General features: G+C 45.6%; 1 protein-coding gene across 3 annotated transcripts in view; it reads right to left on the bottom strand.

The window, feature by feature from the left end:
• Eps8 (epidermal growth factor receptor pathway substrate 8) overlaps nt 1-12,755 on the bottom strand; it is a 178,389-nt gene that overhangs the window by 4,184 nt on the left and 161,450 nt on the right. For all 3 annotated transcript variants that reach the window (XM_057782341.1, XM_057782333.1, XM_057782349.1), the window contains 3 exons: nt 9,745-9,967; nt 1,344-1,524; nt 134-263 (listed from right to left, as the gene is read on the bottom strand). In XM_057782341.1, coding sequence (XP_057638324.1) covers nt 134-263; nt 1,344-1,524; nt 9,745-9,967 — 534 coding nt within the window. The remainder of the gene's footprint in view (nt 1-133; nt 264-1,343; nt 1,525-9,744; nt 9,968-12,755) is intronic.

Below are 12,755 nucleotides of genomic sequence, written 5' to 3'. Positions count from 1 at the left end.
GAGACAAATTTAATTCATCTTTTCAGTGAGGAGAAATTGACCAATATGGACGCGAACATTGGCTCCAGAGTACCCAGGAGCCAGTTCTCACTTTCCAAAGTCGACAAACACCAGCTCTGTTCACCAGTCTTACCTCCAAAGCAGCTTTCTGAACAGTGATTTGGCTAAAGACTCTGGCACCTTCGGGGCAGACAGACCTCAGTTCATCTTTATTGAGGGAGAAGAGTTGTGCTCCATTTAACACCCCCAGGCTATTGACAGTCCTGAAATACAGAGCGTGAGGAGTTAGCAGAGGGCTGCAAATGCCAGCAAGAGAAAAGTGGCTGCTTCTTCTATCATCCTGCTTCAAGCTTTTCGTTGTGAGCCTTGCTTTAACAGCTAAACCATCTCTCCAGCTTGCCTGTCTGTCTGTCTGTCTGTCTGTCTGTCTATCCATCCATCCACCCTTTATCTATCTGTTTTTTTTTTCCTTGAGTTTTCACTTGATTTTACTTCTGAGGCAGGGTCTCATGTAGCCCAGGATGGTTTAGAACTCTGTAAGTAGCTCAGGTTGACCTTGAACTGCAGGTCCTCCATCCCCACCTCCCAAGTGCTGGGATGGCAGGCACACCATCACTGTGTGTTCTGTATCCTTAAAGGCACTGCAGTGCTGAGACAAGGAATACCAAGAGACGTCCATGGCCGTGACCCAGAGGTTCCTTTCACATAAAATGACTGGTGACCAAGCATCTAAAAGGATGTGGTGAGGTTTCTAAATCATGGACTCCCTTAGGCTTCTCCTTCCTGTTCCTAAGAGCAACAGAGCGCTTTCTCGTAACATGGCAACTAACAACTGAGCTTTGCTGTCAAATATGCCAAGGGAGCAAGTTTCTAAATTAGGATCCCTCAGGCATGTACTGTTCAAACATTTCATGGTACCAAACATACACAGAACATCTACAGACGTTTAGATCAGTGGTATATAAAGCAGTGAAGATACCTCTGATTGACAGCCTTGAGACACTCTATCCTGCAACAAGAATTCTTATGTCATACATCCTATGTGATATGGTCCTGCAAAACATCACCTTACCCTGTATAACTGATGAGAAAGAATCAAATGCCTACAGTCCATCCAGCTGGTAACAACTGCCCAAGAGACTGGTGAGGAAAATGAACTCTCAGCTTAAAGATGCACCAGAATCAGTCTGGTCCCTTTCCCCAGTTCTACCTTCTTTGCTTTTAAACAGTTAGCTGCTATTTCCTGAATACAAGAAAAAGAACGCCACCTAGGCTTTGACGACTTTGAAGAGTCGGGGTGGCGTGGAAGGGACCCAGCTGCGAAGGACGCATGGGACACTCACACAGGGTTGAATCCTTTCGACTGCAGCCAGGTCTTGACTTCCTCCGGGGTGGAGTCGTAAGTGATATTGATCACCGGCACATTCTGCCGCGGCACGTGGAACTTCCTCTGTGCAGCGCTGCGCCCGATGGTGAGCCTCTGGAAGAGTTCATCCTGCACCTCTTCCATCTGAGACTTTCTTCCTGAATGCCGGAAGGGAGCACACATGTTCAAAGATCTCTGCCGTGATGTCCCCTCTAGGACCTCATCCCTAATCATCCCCGGACCCCTGAGGGATTTGCAATCCCGGGTTCCTGCCATCCCCCTTCAGTGACTCTCTGGCCCTTTTCTTTGCTCAGGAGTCTCCACAGGCTGTGCCTGCGCCTGCTCAGTTGCATGAGGGACAGCAGTTGAACACCGCCTGTTTGGTTATTGATCAGGATCCCCGCTAGGCTGCCATGTCCCCGATGATCATTCTACACAGCCCTAAACCAGTGAGATCTTATCTGGGGACTTGTCTAGACATCCTTCTGGGGGCCAAAGACGGCGGTGTCAAGGAAGAAGGCTGCTGTCATATTGCACCAGGTCGACACTTGGAACCCAAGACACATTGTACAGTGCCCATGCAAGCTTCCCAGAACAGATTGAGACCATATAGAATCATCCCTTCTCGGGCGGTTATTTAACGTCTATGGCTTATTCTGCAGACCTCCAACATAGTTCTGATCCTCACCCTAATGAGCTCACTTCCTAACTTAGGAATAAAATAGAACATATAAAAGAGAGCCCCCAAAATTGCACAGTGGGTTCCATAGCAGCCCAGTCTGCACAGTGGGACCCTGGCTCAAAAATAAGTGAAGAAACCTGTACAGGTTTCCCCAATGGTTCTTCCTGCCAATACTTGCTCCCGTAGACTGGCTTCCTCCCTATTATACTGGTGAGCTACGCCCCTTCCCAGCCTGCACTCCTCAGGCCAGCCCCTCCCTGTGCACTAGACCCTGTGTTCAAGGCCTATTCTAACCCTTGGAGGTAATTTATTTCCTACTTATCCTGTGTCTTATCCATTTCCCTCTTTCCTGCTTCATTTCACCCCCACACAGAGACATTCCTCGTTTAGTCATCTCTCTCTTTTGGATCATGTTTTCTTCCCAGTTGCTCCCCTCTTCTCTGCTCCCTTGTAATCAGGAACACATGAGAACAGGCCTGTACGAGCATCACGCAACCCTGCTCCCCTCTTCTTTTTAAGGATCACTGCCCCCCCCACCTCTTTCTCTCTCTCTGTCTCTCTCTCTCTCCACTGCCCTTGAAGTCCAGGAGCCAGTTCCTTCCCAGCTGCCACCTCCTTCCATCCAATGCCTGTGTCACATGGTTCTGCCTCAAAGCGCTTCCTTCCCAGGGGCCATGGGATGTCTCTGCTCTCTGGTTGTCTCTGTGTCTCTGCCTTCTGTCTCAGTTTCCATACATATCTGAATCTTCTCGCTTGTTGGAACACTGGAGAAACACCGCAGAGCCCAGACCTGGAACCTCTTCCTGGCCTGCTCCCCCCTCATCAACCATCCTTGTACCTCATCTTGGATCATGTTAAATCTGATGATACAGAATTAGTTCCCCAGTCCTGGATGATTCAGAAGTAGAAATCACTATTTTTTTTTTTTGCTGCCCACATTCACGTGTCCACAGTGTACATCAAAGGTAATTTGTCCAAACCCAAATTCGTCATCTCCTCAAGGTTCCAAGTTCCTCAAGTTTGCTAGCTTTCTTTCTTTTACACTTCTTCACCCTTTAATGGCAATTTCATCTTTCTGTTTTGTCTCAGAACCACCCTGTGTTTCCCTTTGACCTCTATTACACAGAGTCTACTAATAAGTCCCATTAGTTCCCCACTTCAAAATGTACCCCAAATCCCATTTCATTCTGTCATTTGTGTCCAGCTGGATCCTGAGAGATCAGCCTGCTAACAGGCCTCTGTCCCCATTGTCTACACCTCTCTTCACCCTCTGCTAACCGATGGGTTGCAATGGTTCATTCACAGCCTGCAGCTCCAGGGCTCCCAGCCGCTGCTAGTCATGGTGCTGCCTGACCTCTGCCTCTCAGAGGAGAAAGTCGTTCTCCTCTCCAGATCACTACCCTAGCTGAAGTGCTGTTGTTTCCTTGGTGTCTCCGAAGATATTGGACATTCTAGACTCTTTTGCCTGGCAACACCATAACCATCCCCACCACCCTCACCACCACCTCCACCACCACCGCCTCCACCACCTCCACCACCATACCCACGAGGCTCTTTTATTGACTCCTTTAGATTCTTCGGTCCTATTTCAAATTGTGATTTCTTCCCCAGAGCATTTCCAATCCACACAACTATGTCCGCCTCCAAACTCTTGACCACTCTGTCAGTCTCCATCAAGACAGTTATTCCTTCGCCTGCACTCTCATCAGAATGTCAGCCTGCGACAAAAATGGTCCCGCTCTGCCTCCCTTGCTCCCACACCCAATCTGGAACAGGGATCCAACAGATGTGAATGCAGCAGGGTGGGGCGTGTTCTGACCTTTCCTCTGAGACCCTGACAACCATTATGTTACAGCCATCACACTATAACCAGGTCAGGAAATGGAGAACAAAGAGAAATGATCTAACCGACGCTGTCAATTAGAGGGAGAAATTAGCTAGAACCAGACGGTCTGACTTTCAGCCCAGGTCTGTTCTATACTTAGATCCCTGAAGTCACCTTTGATAATCTTTCCCACCATCCTTCACTCCTAGCCATGGGCTTATGAATGAGCATGGCGTTATAAGGAAAATGGCAAGGAAATGAAATTATATCTCTATGTATCAAAAAAATACATGTGTGCACTTTTAGGTATACTGTTATCTGTTACTGTTTTCAAGAACTCAGAACTGATATGATAATCCAATTAACTAATTACCTTGGCAGGTGGCAATGACCTGGTCGCTGAGGGAACTGTTTATGTCATTCAGAGAAGGTGTTTGGTGTCTTTGGAAAGTGAACTGTGAAATAATTAGCGTTAATGGAGTCTAATCTGTTCTAGGGTCTTGAGTATGCAGGAAACATTTCTAATTAGTTTATTCTTTGACAATTTCTTCTATGTACACAGTATATTCTGCTCATATTCATCCCTCTACTCTCTCCTTCCTAATCGTTACACACCCCCCCCCCACTCCTGCAGTCACTCTGCCTCTAGGTCTTCTTATTTTGTGTTTGCTTTGTGCCCCATTGGGTTTACCTAGGACCACTTACGTGGGCTTGAGGTGAAGCTAGCCCCTGGAGCACTGGTAACTCGGCAGTGGTTACAGCTCTAAAGACAAAGACTTCATGTCCCCCGTCAGCCATTGGCTGCCACAGCCGTTTGGAAAGAGGATCCCTTTCCCAAATAGGGGAAGAAGAAGTTAATTAAGAAAGAGCAAAAGAAAAATGCAGGAAGAAAGAAGGGAAAGGACACTGTCAATGGATATAAATAAAACAGTGCCTGCGCTTCTGTAGCTGTTTTAAATCACTGAGGATGCTGGCATGCAGGAAATAGGTCTGCCTCAAAGCAAAAAAGAAAATACCACTCCACTGAAATACCACTACACCTTCTTATCCACCAAAAAGGCCACAAGTCCATGTGGCCTTCCTCGGGGCATTATAGAGAAACCTCTTTCTAGAATGCTCCGGGGTTTCGGTTTCCACTTTCAAAGCTTTCTCCTAACAACAAAGCAGATGAGCATCACACCCCTTCCCACAATGACAGTTCTGATTACAAAAGACTGAGCTCAAGTCAAAGGTCTCAGATGTCAAAAAACTGAGCAAGAAATGAGAGCAAACTAACAAGTAGGAACCTTCAAAAGCAGCAAGAGGAGATGCTCTCTGGATCTTTGACAAACTAATCTGAACAGCTTACAAGATGCCTGGCTCCACCCACCTCCAAGCAGCTCATCTAAGCAATGCTCCACTGCAGCAAAGGTGGCTTCACTTCTGCAGTGTGTGTGTGAGATGCATGTGTGTGATGTGTGTTCCATGTGTATGTGCATATGATACATGTGTGCCATGCCTCTGTGTGTGATGCATGTATGATGCCCGTGTGTGATGCCCATGTGTGATGCATGTGTGATGCCCGTGTGTGATGCCTGTGTGTGATGCATGTGTGGTGCCTGTGTGTGATGCCTGTGTGTGATGCATGTATGATGCCCGTGTGTGATGCCTGTGTGCTGCCCGTGTGTGATGCCTGTGTGATGCCCGTGTGTGATGCCTGCGTGTAATACACGTGTGTGATACATGTGCATGTGATGCCTGTGTGATGCCTGTGTGTAATACACATGTGTGATACATGTGCACGTGATGCATGTATTGTGTAATGTGTGTGGCATGTGTGATGCATGTCTGTGATGTGTGTGATGCATGTGTGTGCATGATGCAAGTGTGTGTGTGTGAGATGCACGTGAACTTGGATGTGCTGTGTACCCTGTATGCTCCTATGTAGGGCAAGAGCCAGATGTCTTCTCGATTCACTTCTCAAGTTACATTTTCAGACAGGGTCTCATGGAACCTGGCACTTGCCGTGTGGCTAGCAAGCTGAGGACCTGTCTGTCTCTGCCTGAGTGAAGCTAATGGCCACGCCTGGCCCCAGCACGTGGGTGCTGGAGCTCAAACTCAGGCCTTCACATTGCACAGAAGATGCTCTACCCGAACGCACCTCCCACCCTTTGCTGAAATTTAAAACAGACGTTTGACATCACGGCCTTGTCTATGGCCATGATATCTGCATAAGTTCCCACTTCCTTGGCCTTTTCATTTTATTTCTATCAGAAGTTTGGGGAACAAAGAATGTCATGGCAAGGAGCTTATCTTGAGAGAAACATGGGCCTCAAAACACACACAGTTATGCCATCTGCTAAATGACCATGAGAAAGCCATGGCCTTTGTTCAGAAAAAAAAATGCTCTAAAAATATGCTATCGGGAAATATTCATTTTATACAAAGAAATAAATTTATTTAATGCCAAACTATACTCTCGCACTCTGGAGATATCTTAAAAAGGGATTTTACATGAGCAATTATGTTAAGGAAACAAGCCCATGTGCTAATTTGGGGAGTGTTTCTATTCTACAGACCCCATGACCTTTCCACGTATGAAAAGCAGATTTCTTTATGATTGAGTTTCAATTATCAGGAGAGTCCACTCTTGTAAAAGAATTCAAACTATGCTTCTTCCCCACTAGGTTCTTGCGGTTCTTCAAGTGGGACAAAGAACAAGCCATTCTAGGCCATGTGTTGTTCCAGAAGGGGACTGGAAGCCTCTGAACTCTGACCCCAGGCCTGGAACAGACTGTCGCTGTGTCAGAGATCACGGTACTGATGTGTCACACAGAGATGTGTGCAAACTTGTGGGAAGGAGAAAAGAGCAGTTGTTTCTCAGAGGGAATGTTCCCCAGGGAAATACAATATATTCATAGAACTTTCCCATCTGAAAACTCTTTCTCTGGTATCTGTGAAAAACAAGCATCCCTCTAAAAGCACACACATATTTTGAAAAATTTAGTAGTGTATTTAATTGGTTAAACACCTTTTCACACTCATAAACAGCTATTTCTGATAAAGAATTAGTTGCTTTCCCAAACTTTTATTTTCATTTTATTATATTTTCCATGTATTTATTTATTGGTGTGTATGTGCATATATATGTGCATGTGTGTGTGTCTGTGTGTGTGCAGTTGGTTCTCTTATTTTTGCCATGTAGGTCCCGGGTGTTATTCCTAAAATAATGTGGGGGAATCCCCCGGGGGGCTCACGGAGCAGCAAGCTCCGGTGGGTCCCGCAGAGTTCCCAATGCCCGGCGGTTGTGAGCAGACCCATGGACACAGAAAGTAGCCATAAAAGCATTTATTAAAAGGGGGGAAAGGAGGGAGGGAGAGAGAGGGAGGGAGGGAGAGGGAGAGAGAGAGAGAGAGAGAGAGAGAGAGAGAGAGAGAGAGAGAGGAAAAGAGAACCAGAGAGAGCGAGCGGCCACGCTGAAGAAAACAGGAGAGACAAGATGGCGCGGGCAGGTCAGAGGTCATGGGAGTGGGTGTGGCTTGTCCCTTAAAGGGAAAGGAAAGCACCGGGGATTAAACTCAGGTCAGGCTTAGTGGCAAGCACCTTTTTCTATTGCGTCATTTTGCTGGCCCCTCTGTTATTCTAATGAGGTCAAACATGACTAACAAGGTGATTTGAATCACTCGTATTTCAGAGACAAAATCATGCACATAATAGACTTGCAGTTATTACATCTCGCCACTATTTTCACATGCAGCTATGACTCTCGGGGGGAATGGCACTGACAATTTAGGAATGTAGTTTGGACCGGAGCCTCTGGCTATGACATCAGCTATGAGATTAATAGCTGGATACAGGTACATGGATATCAGAGATGCGGTTCTGCAGTCAGACTAAGTTGCAGGTCATTCCTGTTCTGACAACATTAATAGTATGGAAGGAAATGGAAACAGATTGGTCATTGACAGGAAAAGTAATTTTATAAAGAGAGAAAAGTCCAGACCCTCGGGAGGGCCACGAGACAAAATGGCCAATCTGCTTTCCACACAGCATGTCTACTTTCCATCAAGCCTCAGATACAGGAAACGGCTTCTTGGTTTTGACTTTCCAAGTTTTCTGTAATGAATTCCTGTTAGGCAAATTCAATTGCAACGCTTTATAAACATAATTAGACCTAAAGCAGATATGTATAATATACAAGGTACAGCAAAAACTCTCAGAATTACCTTCAGCTTCCAAAGTAACCACAACAGCAACAAAACAAAGTGAAGTTGTCATGTCTTTAATTTTGCTTATCTTACTGTAGTTCTCAAAGAAACCATTCTCAAAAAGACTCTGTTTTAATTAGTGAAAATATGAAGCTCAAGTTACATGAAATCTGTGTTGGAAGCAAATAGAAGGTGATGCTGGTGGGTGTTTATGTTAATGTGATTGTGTATGTACCTAAACTGACTTGGGGAGGGGAACCTCCAGTGCAAAGAAATCCACAAATGCAGCAAGAACCAGACATCTATCTAAGGGGAAATGAAGACACACGTGCTTTCTGCGGGTAACCTAAGGAAAGAGGGACACGCACACACGTTTTCCTGATGGTGACCCTCACTTTTACTTCAACTCAGTCTTTTTCTTGACAATCTCTCTTACATATATCCATCTCTCCTTTGCTCAGATCCATATTCCAATATTCAGGGACAACATGACCACACATCTTTCTTTTGCATCCATTTTTTCTCTGTGTCTCTTTTCTAGATGGCCTCATCTTCATGGCTTCCACACGGTTACAAATCCCCACATGGCCACAGCTACACAGTAGCTCTTCCACACAGCGCTCTCTCTCTCTCTCTCTCTCTCTCTCTCTCTCTCTCTCTCTCTCTCATATACTTCTGATAGGTCATTCATTCGTTCTCCGCTCACTGACTCTCCCTCATTCACTCTCTCACCCTCTTCTTCATCATTCCCACGTCTCCCTCCCACAGCGGCCTTCTCTCAACACGGCTGTTCCTGCTCTGTCGCCTGTGCTCTCTGCTCCTTACCGCTGCTCTCTGCCTTTTGCTCTACTATCTGCTTTTAGTCCTGCTTCTCACAGTCAGACTCTGGACAATTCTATGTTACATTTTCAGGGGCCAACCCATACTCCTAACACATGTAAAGTCACGTAGTTTCTCTCAGGCTATAGGAATGTGACAACGACTGACCAGTGAGCAAGTGGCCTTGCACGTAGCTCTAAGCTGGTGACAGTTCTCAGGGAAACACTAGGGAGCAGACAGAGGGAGATGGAACTGATGAGGAGATGACAATGACAGCAGCAGACATTTTCTGACTGCTTACACTGGTCAAAATCAATCCCAGTTTTCAAGCTATACACCACGGACATTTCCAATTGCCTGCACGATGCGGGATATTGGCGAACACCCCTGACTTCTGCTTAGATGTCAGTAGCTTGTGACAGCCATGAAAACAAAACATTCCTCAGGGAGAGGGAGATTGAGCAACCCCACACACCTCCATCCCCCACCCCCACTAAATACTCTGCATGTATTGTCGCAAATCTTCACACTTGTCCTAGGAAATGCAGCTCTGTTTTCCCCCACTTTCTACACGCTAAAATACAGAGCAGGTCATTAAAGCCTTGAAATATGCAGGTAGGAAGTAACGTTCATGAATCAGTCCAACATGTCTGGTTCGAGCAAGTCTACATTCAATGGCCATGACACAGGAGATGTGTACAGACACACGTCTTAGAGGGTTGAGAAAATGACCTGCTTCTCAGAGACACTCAGAGATTAAGAAGTCAGGAGGAACTATCCATGGAGTATAAGTGACACTTATTTACCTCTAACAACATTTAATACGAGCAGACCCAGTGAACTGGGTTGGCCCCGGGAAACTTACGGTCCACTGGGAGTTGTTTGTATCGCTGGCTGTCTCGCACGACGCTGCCCCCGCTCTCGCTGGAGCTGCTGTTCTGACGGGTGACGTTTGCTGGAACTTTGGGCACAGGAACAGGTGCTGGTGCAGAGGGGGGAAGGGGGACTGGAACGGGCGCTGGTGTTGGAGGGGGTGATGGGGCAGAAGGAGCCTCGGCTGATCTTGGACCATACTCCATCCTTTGTTTCTACAAAAAGACAACAGTTAACTTGAAATATGTATGTGTGAATAAATATATATGAATATATATGAATTAGTGTGTGTGTGCATGTGTGTATGAACTTAGACTGGAAGATGAGGTACAAATTGACAGGGCATCATTGGGGATTTATTTGTAAAGTTTCCTGTGCCATTCCCTAATGAATGTAGGCATATATACACACACTTTTAATCCAGTATGATATCACCTTTTTAAAAACCATCTCTTAAATACTCTACTATTTGTTCAAAGTCAGAGTGTGAGTTTCACGAGAAGCTCAAACCAGGAGTGAATAATATCATAATATAGGACAAGAAAAAAATAAATAAAAATAAAAAAAATACAGGCCAAGAAAACTAAGTTTGAGCTTGAACTTACAGAAGACGAGGTCAGGTTAAAAATATTCTATTTCACAATTCAAACAAATAATCATTTCAATGGAGTTGAAAATCAAGAACATTATGCATCACCCACTCCTTGTTTTTAAGGTAGGCTACAGTCAAAAAGGACTTTAACTCTGCTGTTTCTGAGGAGATTTGAAAGGAGCAAGGTGTTAACTTAAGACTAAAGGAGCTGGGCTTTAGGAATAAGCACGTGTGGGCTGCTGTTAGTAACACTTGCACGGCCCTTCCTCCACTGTCTTACTGGTAATTTACTCACATTAGAAATTTCCTTTATTAAATGGGAATACATAGAGTGGATGATTTTAAGGATAAAGGCACAATCAGTCCTTCAGGCTGGGGGAAGATCCATGGTAAAGCATTTGCCATACATGCAGAATGACTCCACCCTTGGGCCCACAAAAAAAGAAAAGAGGAAGGGGAAATGGAGTGGGAGGGGAGGGGAAAGGCATGTGCATGGGGATTCACACTTTAAAAAGAAGATGTAACTACACAAGCAGGGCTATGATAAAACAGTATCTGTGTGTGTTTCCTATTCAACACAATATTCAAGGCTTTAACCATAGATAACATGATTAACTAACAGGTAAGAGACTCCGAGGTCTCGACAGGCACATCTTTGCAGAGCCAAAGATGCAAAGCCATGATGGAAGTAAAGTTTCAATACTGCGCCAGCACAATTCCAACTAACACTGAAGCTCGCCACATAATATGCAAGAGTAAACCTTCTGGAAATCTGGATCTTGCGTTAAGACAGTATTTACTTTTCACTTCTAAATTGGCTCAAATATAAGACAACCCTGATTTTGAAGCAAGTCCTCCCAGATTTCCACAGAGATCGGAACCAGAGAAACACACACTACACACTATTTTAAAATTAAATCGTCACTCACAAAATAACACACTGGCCGCCAGGGTGCCTTCCCAGGAAGAGACTTCATAGATGTGGGAAGCTTCATGGGAAGGGGCCCTTGGCCTGGGCTGCTGTTTCTCCAGGGCTGCGGCTCACACATCAACCAGCAGTAAGGATGGGAGGGGTCCATGCACGGAAGGGCACAACATTGAAAGAGGGCCGGACCGTGCTGCCCGATAGTGAGGGAAGGAAGAGCCAGAGGTGGGAAAGCCACAAAATTTAGCATGAGAGGAACAGATTTTTGCTTTTCCCAGCATGAGTCCTAGAGATGCTCCTCATATATTCAGTAATAATGTCAGAAAGCATTGCTGTATTACTATAAACCACACAAGATATTTCTCTTATATTTGGGCCAAAGAATATCTAAAGCAATCAAACATAGCAAACGTCACCAAAAGCACTACTTAGCACACACCAAAGCCACTTAATATACATTAAGCGTCCCCTAGACAAGCCTGTCCTTTAAAGGTTTGATGAAATCATGTCAATGTCTCCAAAATGTCAGAATTTAAATGATTGTTTTTAAAGCTTATGCCAAAAAAAAAGCTACAAGCTTTAAGTGCCACAATATAATTCATTTTTTTCTGCTTCAATAAAAACAAGAACAGCTAGTGTTTTTCTATCTGCGGAATCATTCTGTGAGAAGCTCCAAACACGTGTTTGGGTCTCAGGTCATTCACCCTCTTCTGCTGCACAGGGCGACAGTACCAACAGACCTCACTCAACAACAGGTCAAAAACTTGGGCCCCTATGGAAACATCCAAAGCCATATAAAGACATTTTGCATGAGTTCAGCCAGAGTTATGTTTACTTGCATATTTCCCTCTCCACTTAGTCCTTTCTGCCTGCCTCACGCCTTCAACCTCTGACAGGAAGGGGGAAAGAGGAACAGACCTCCTATCTGAAAGTCACCCAGGCAGTGCTGATCCCTGGCTCCTCTGTCCTGAGCCCCTCGCATCAGCTCTGCTCCTCTCTATCTACTGCCCATGCCTGCTCTTCTTTCATATTCCTGTGCTCGGCTCTTCCTGTTTGGAGGCACAGACCCAGTGACTCCCACACGTCAAGCCATGGAAGACCTTGGGGCATGGCTCGTTTGGAACCTTTTATTCCTGCAAGGGCCGAGGCTCGGATCCTATATAAGAGGCCTTGGTCTGGGCCTTTCCCAGGAACCACCACTGACATTCTGCATCTCCACAGACCCCTCAGGTTGTGGCAGCTGCATCATCGGGTGTGACCCACTTCTGTGTAACACCGTCACTTCCTGAGTCCCAACCACTCTCTCTCACGAATGCCTGCTGAGCTCCACTGTAAACAAAGTATCCTGTGTGTTTCTCTGAAGGAAGTCAGAGTGGCTCTGCTTCATAAGAAATGTATTTTCCTACTGACAGTTAAGCTGGGGTGAGTCATTTTTCTTCCGTAACCAAAATGGAGCGAAAATTCTCGAGCACTAACGTGATTAGAG

Source organism: Chionomys nivalis, chromosome 1, assembly GCF_950005125.1.
Source record: "Chionomys nivalis chromosome 1, mChiNiv1.1, whole genome shotgun sequence".
NCBI lineage: Eukaryota > Metazoa > Chordata > Mammalia > Rodentia > Cricetidae > Chionomys > Chionomys nivalis.
The sequence above is the reverse complement of the archived record's forward strand: the minus strand, read 5'-3'. Positions and strand labels throughout refer to the sequence as shown.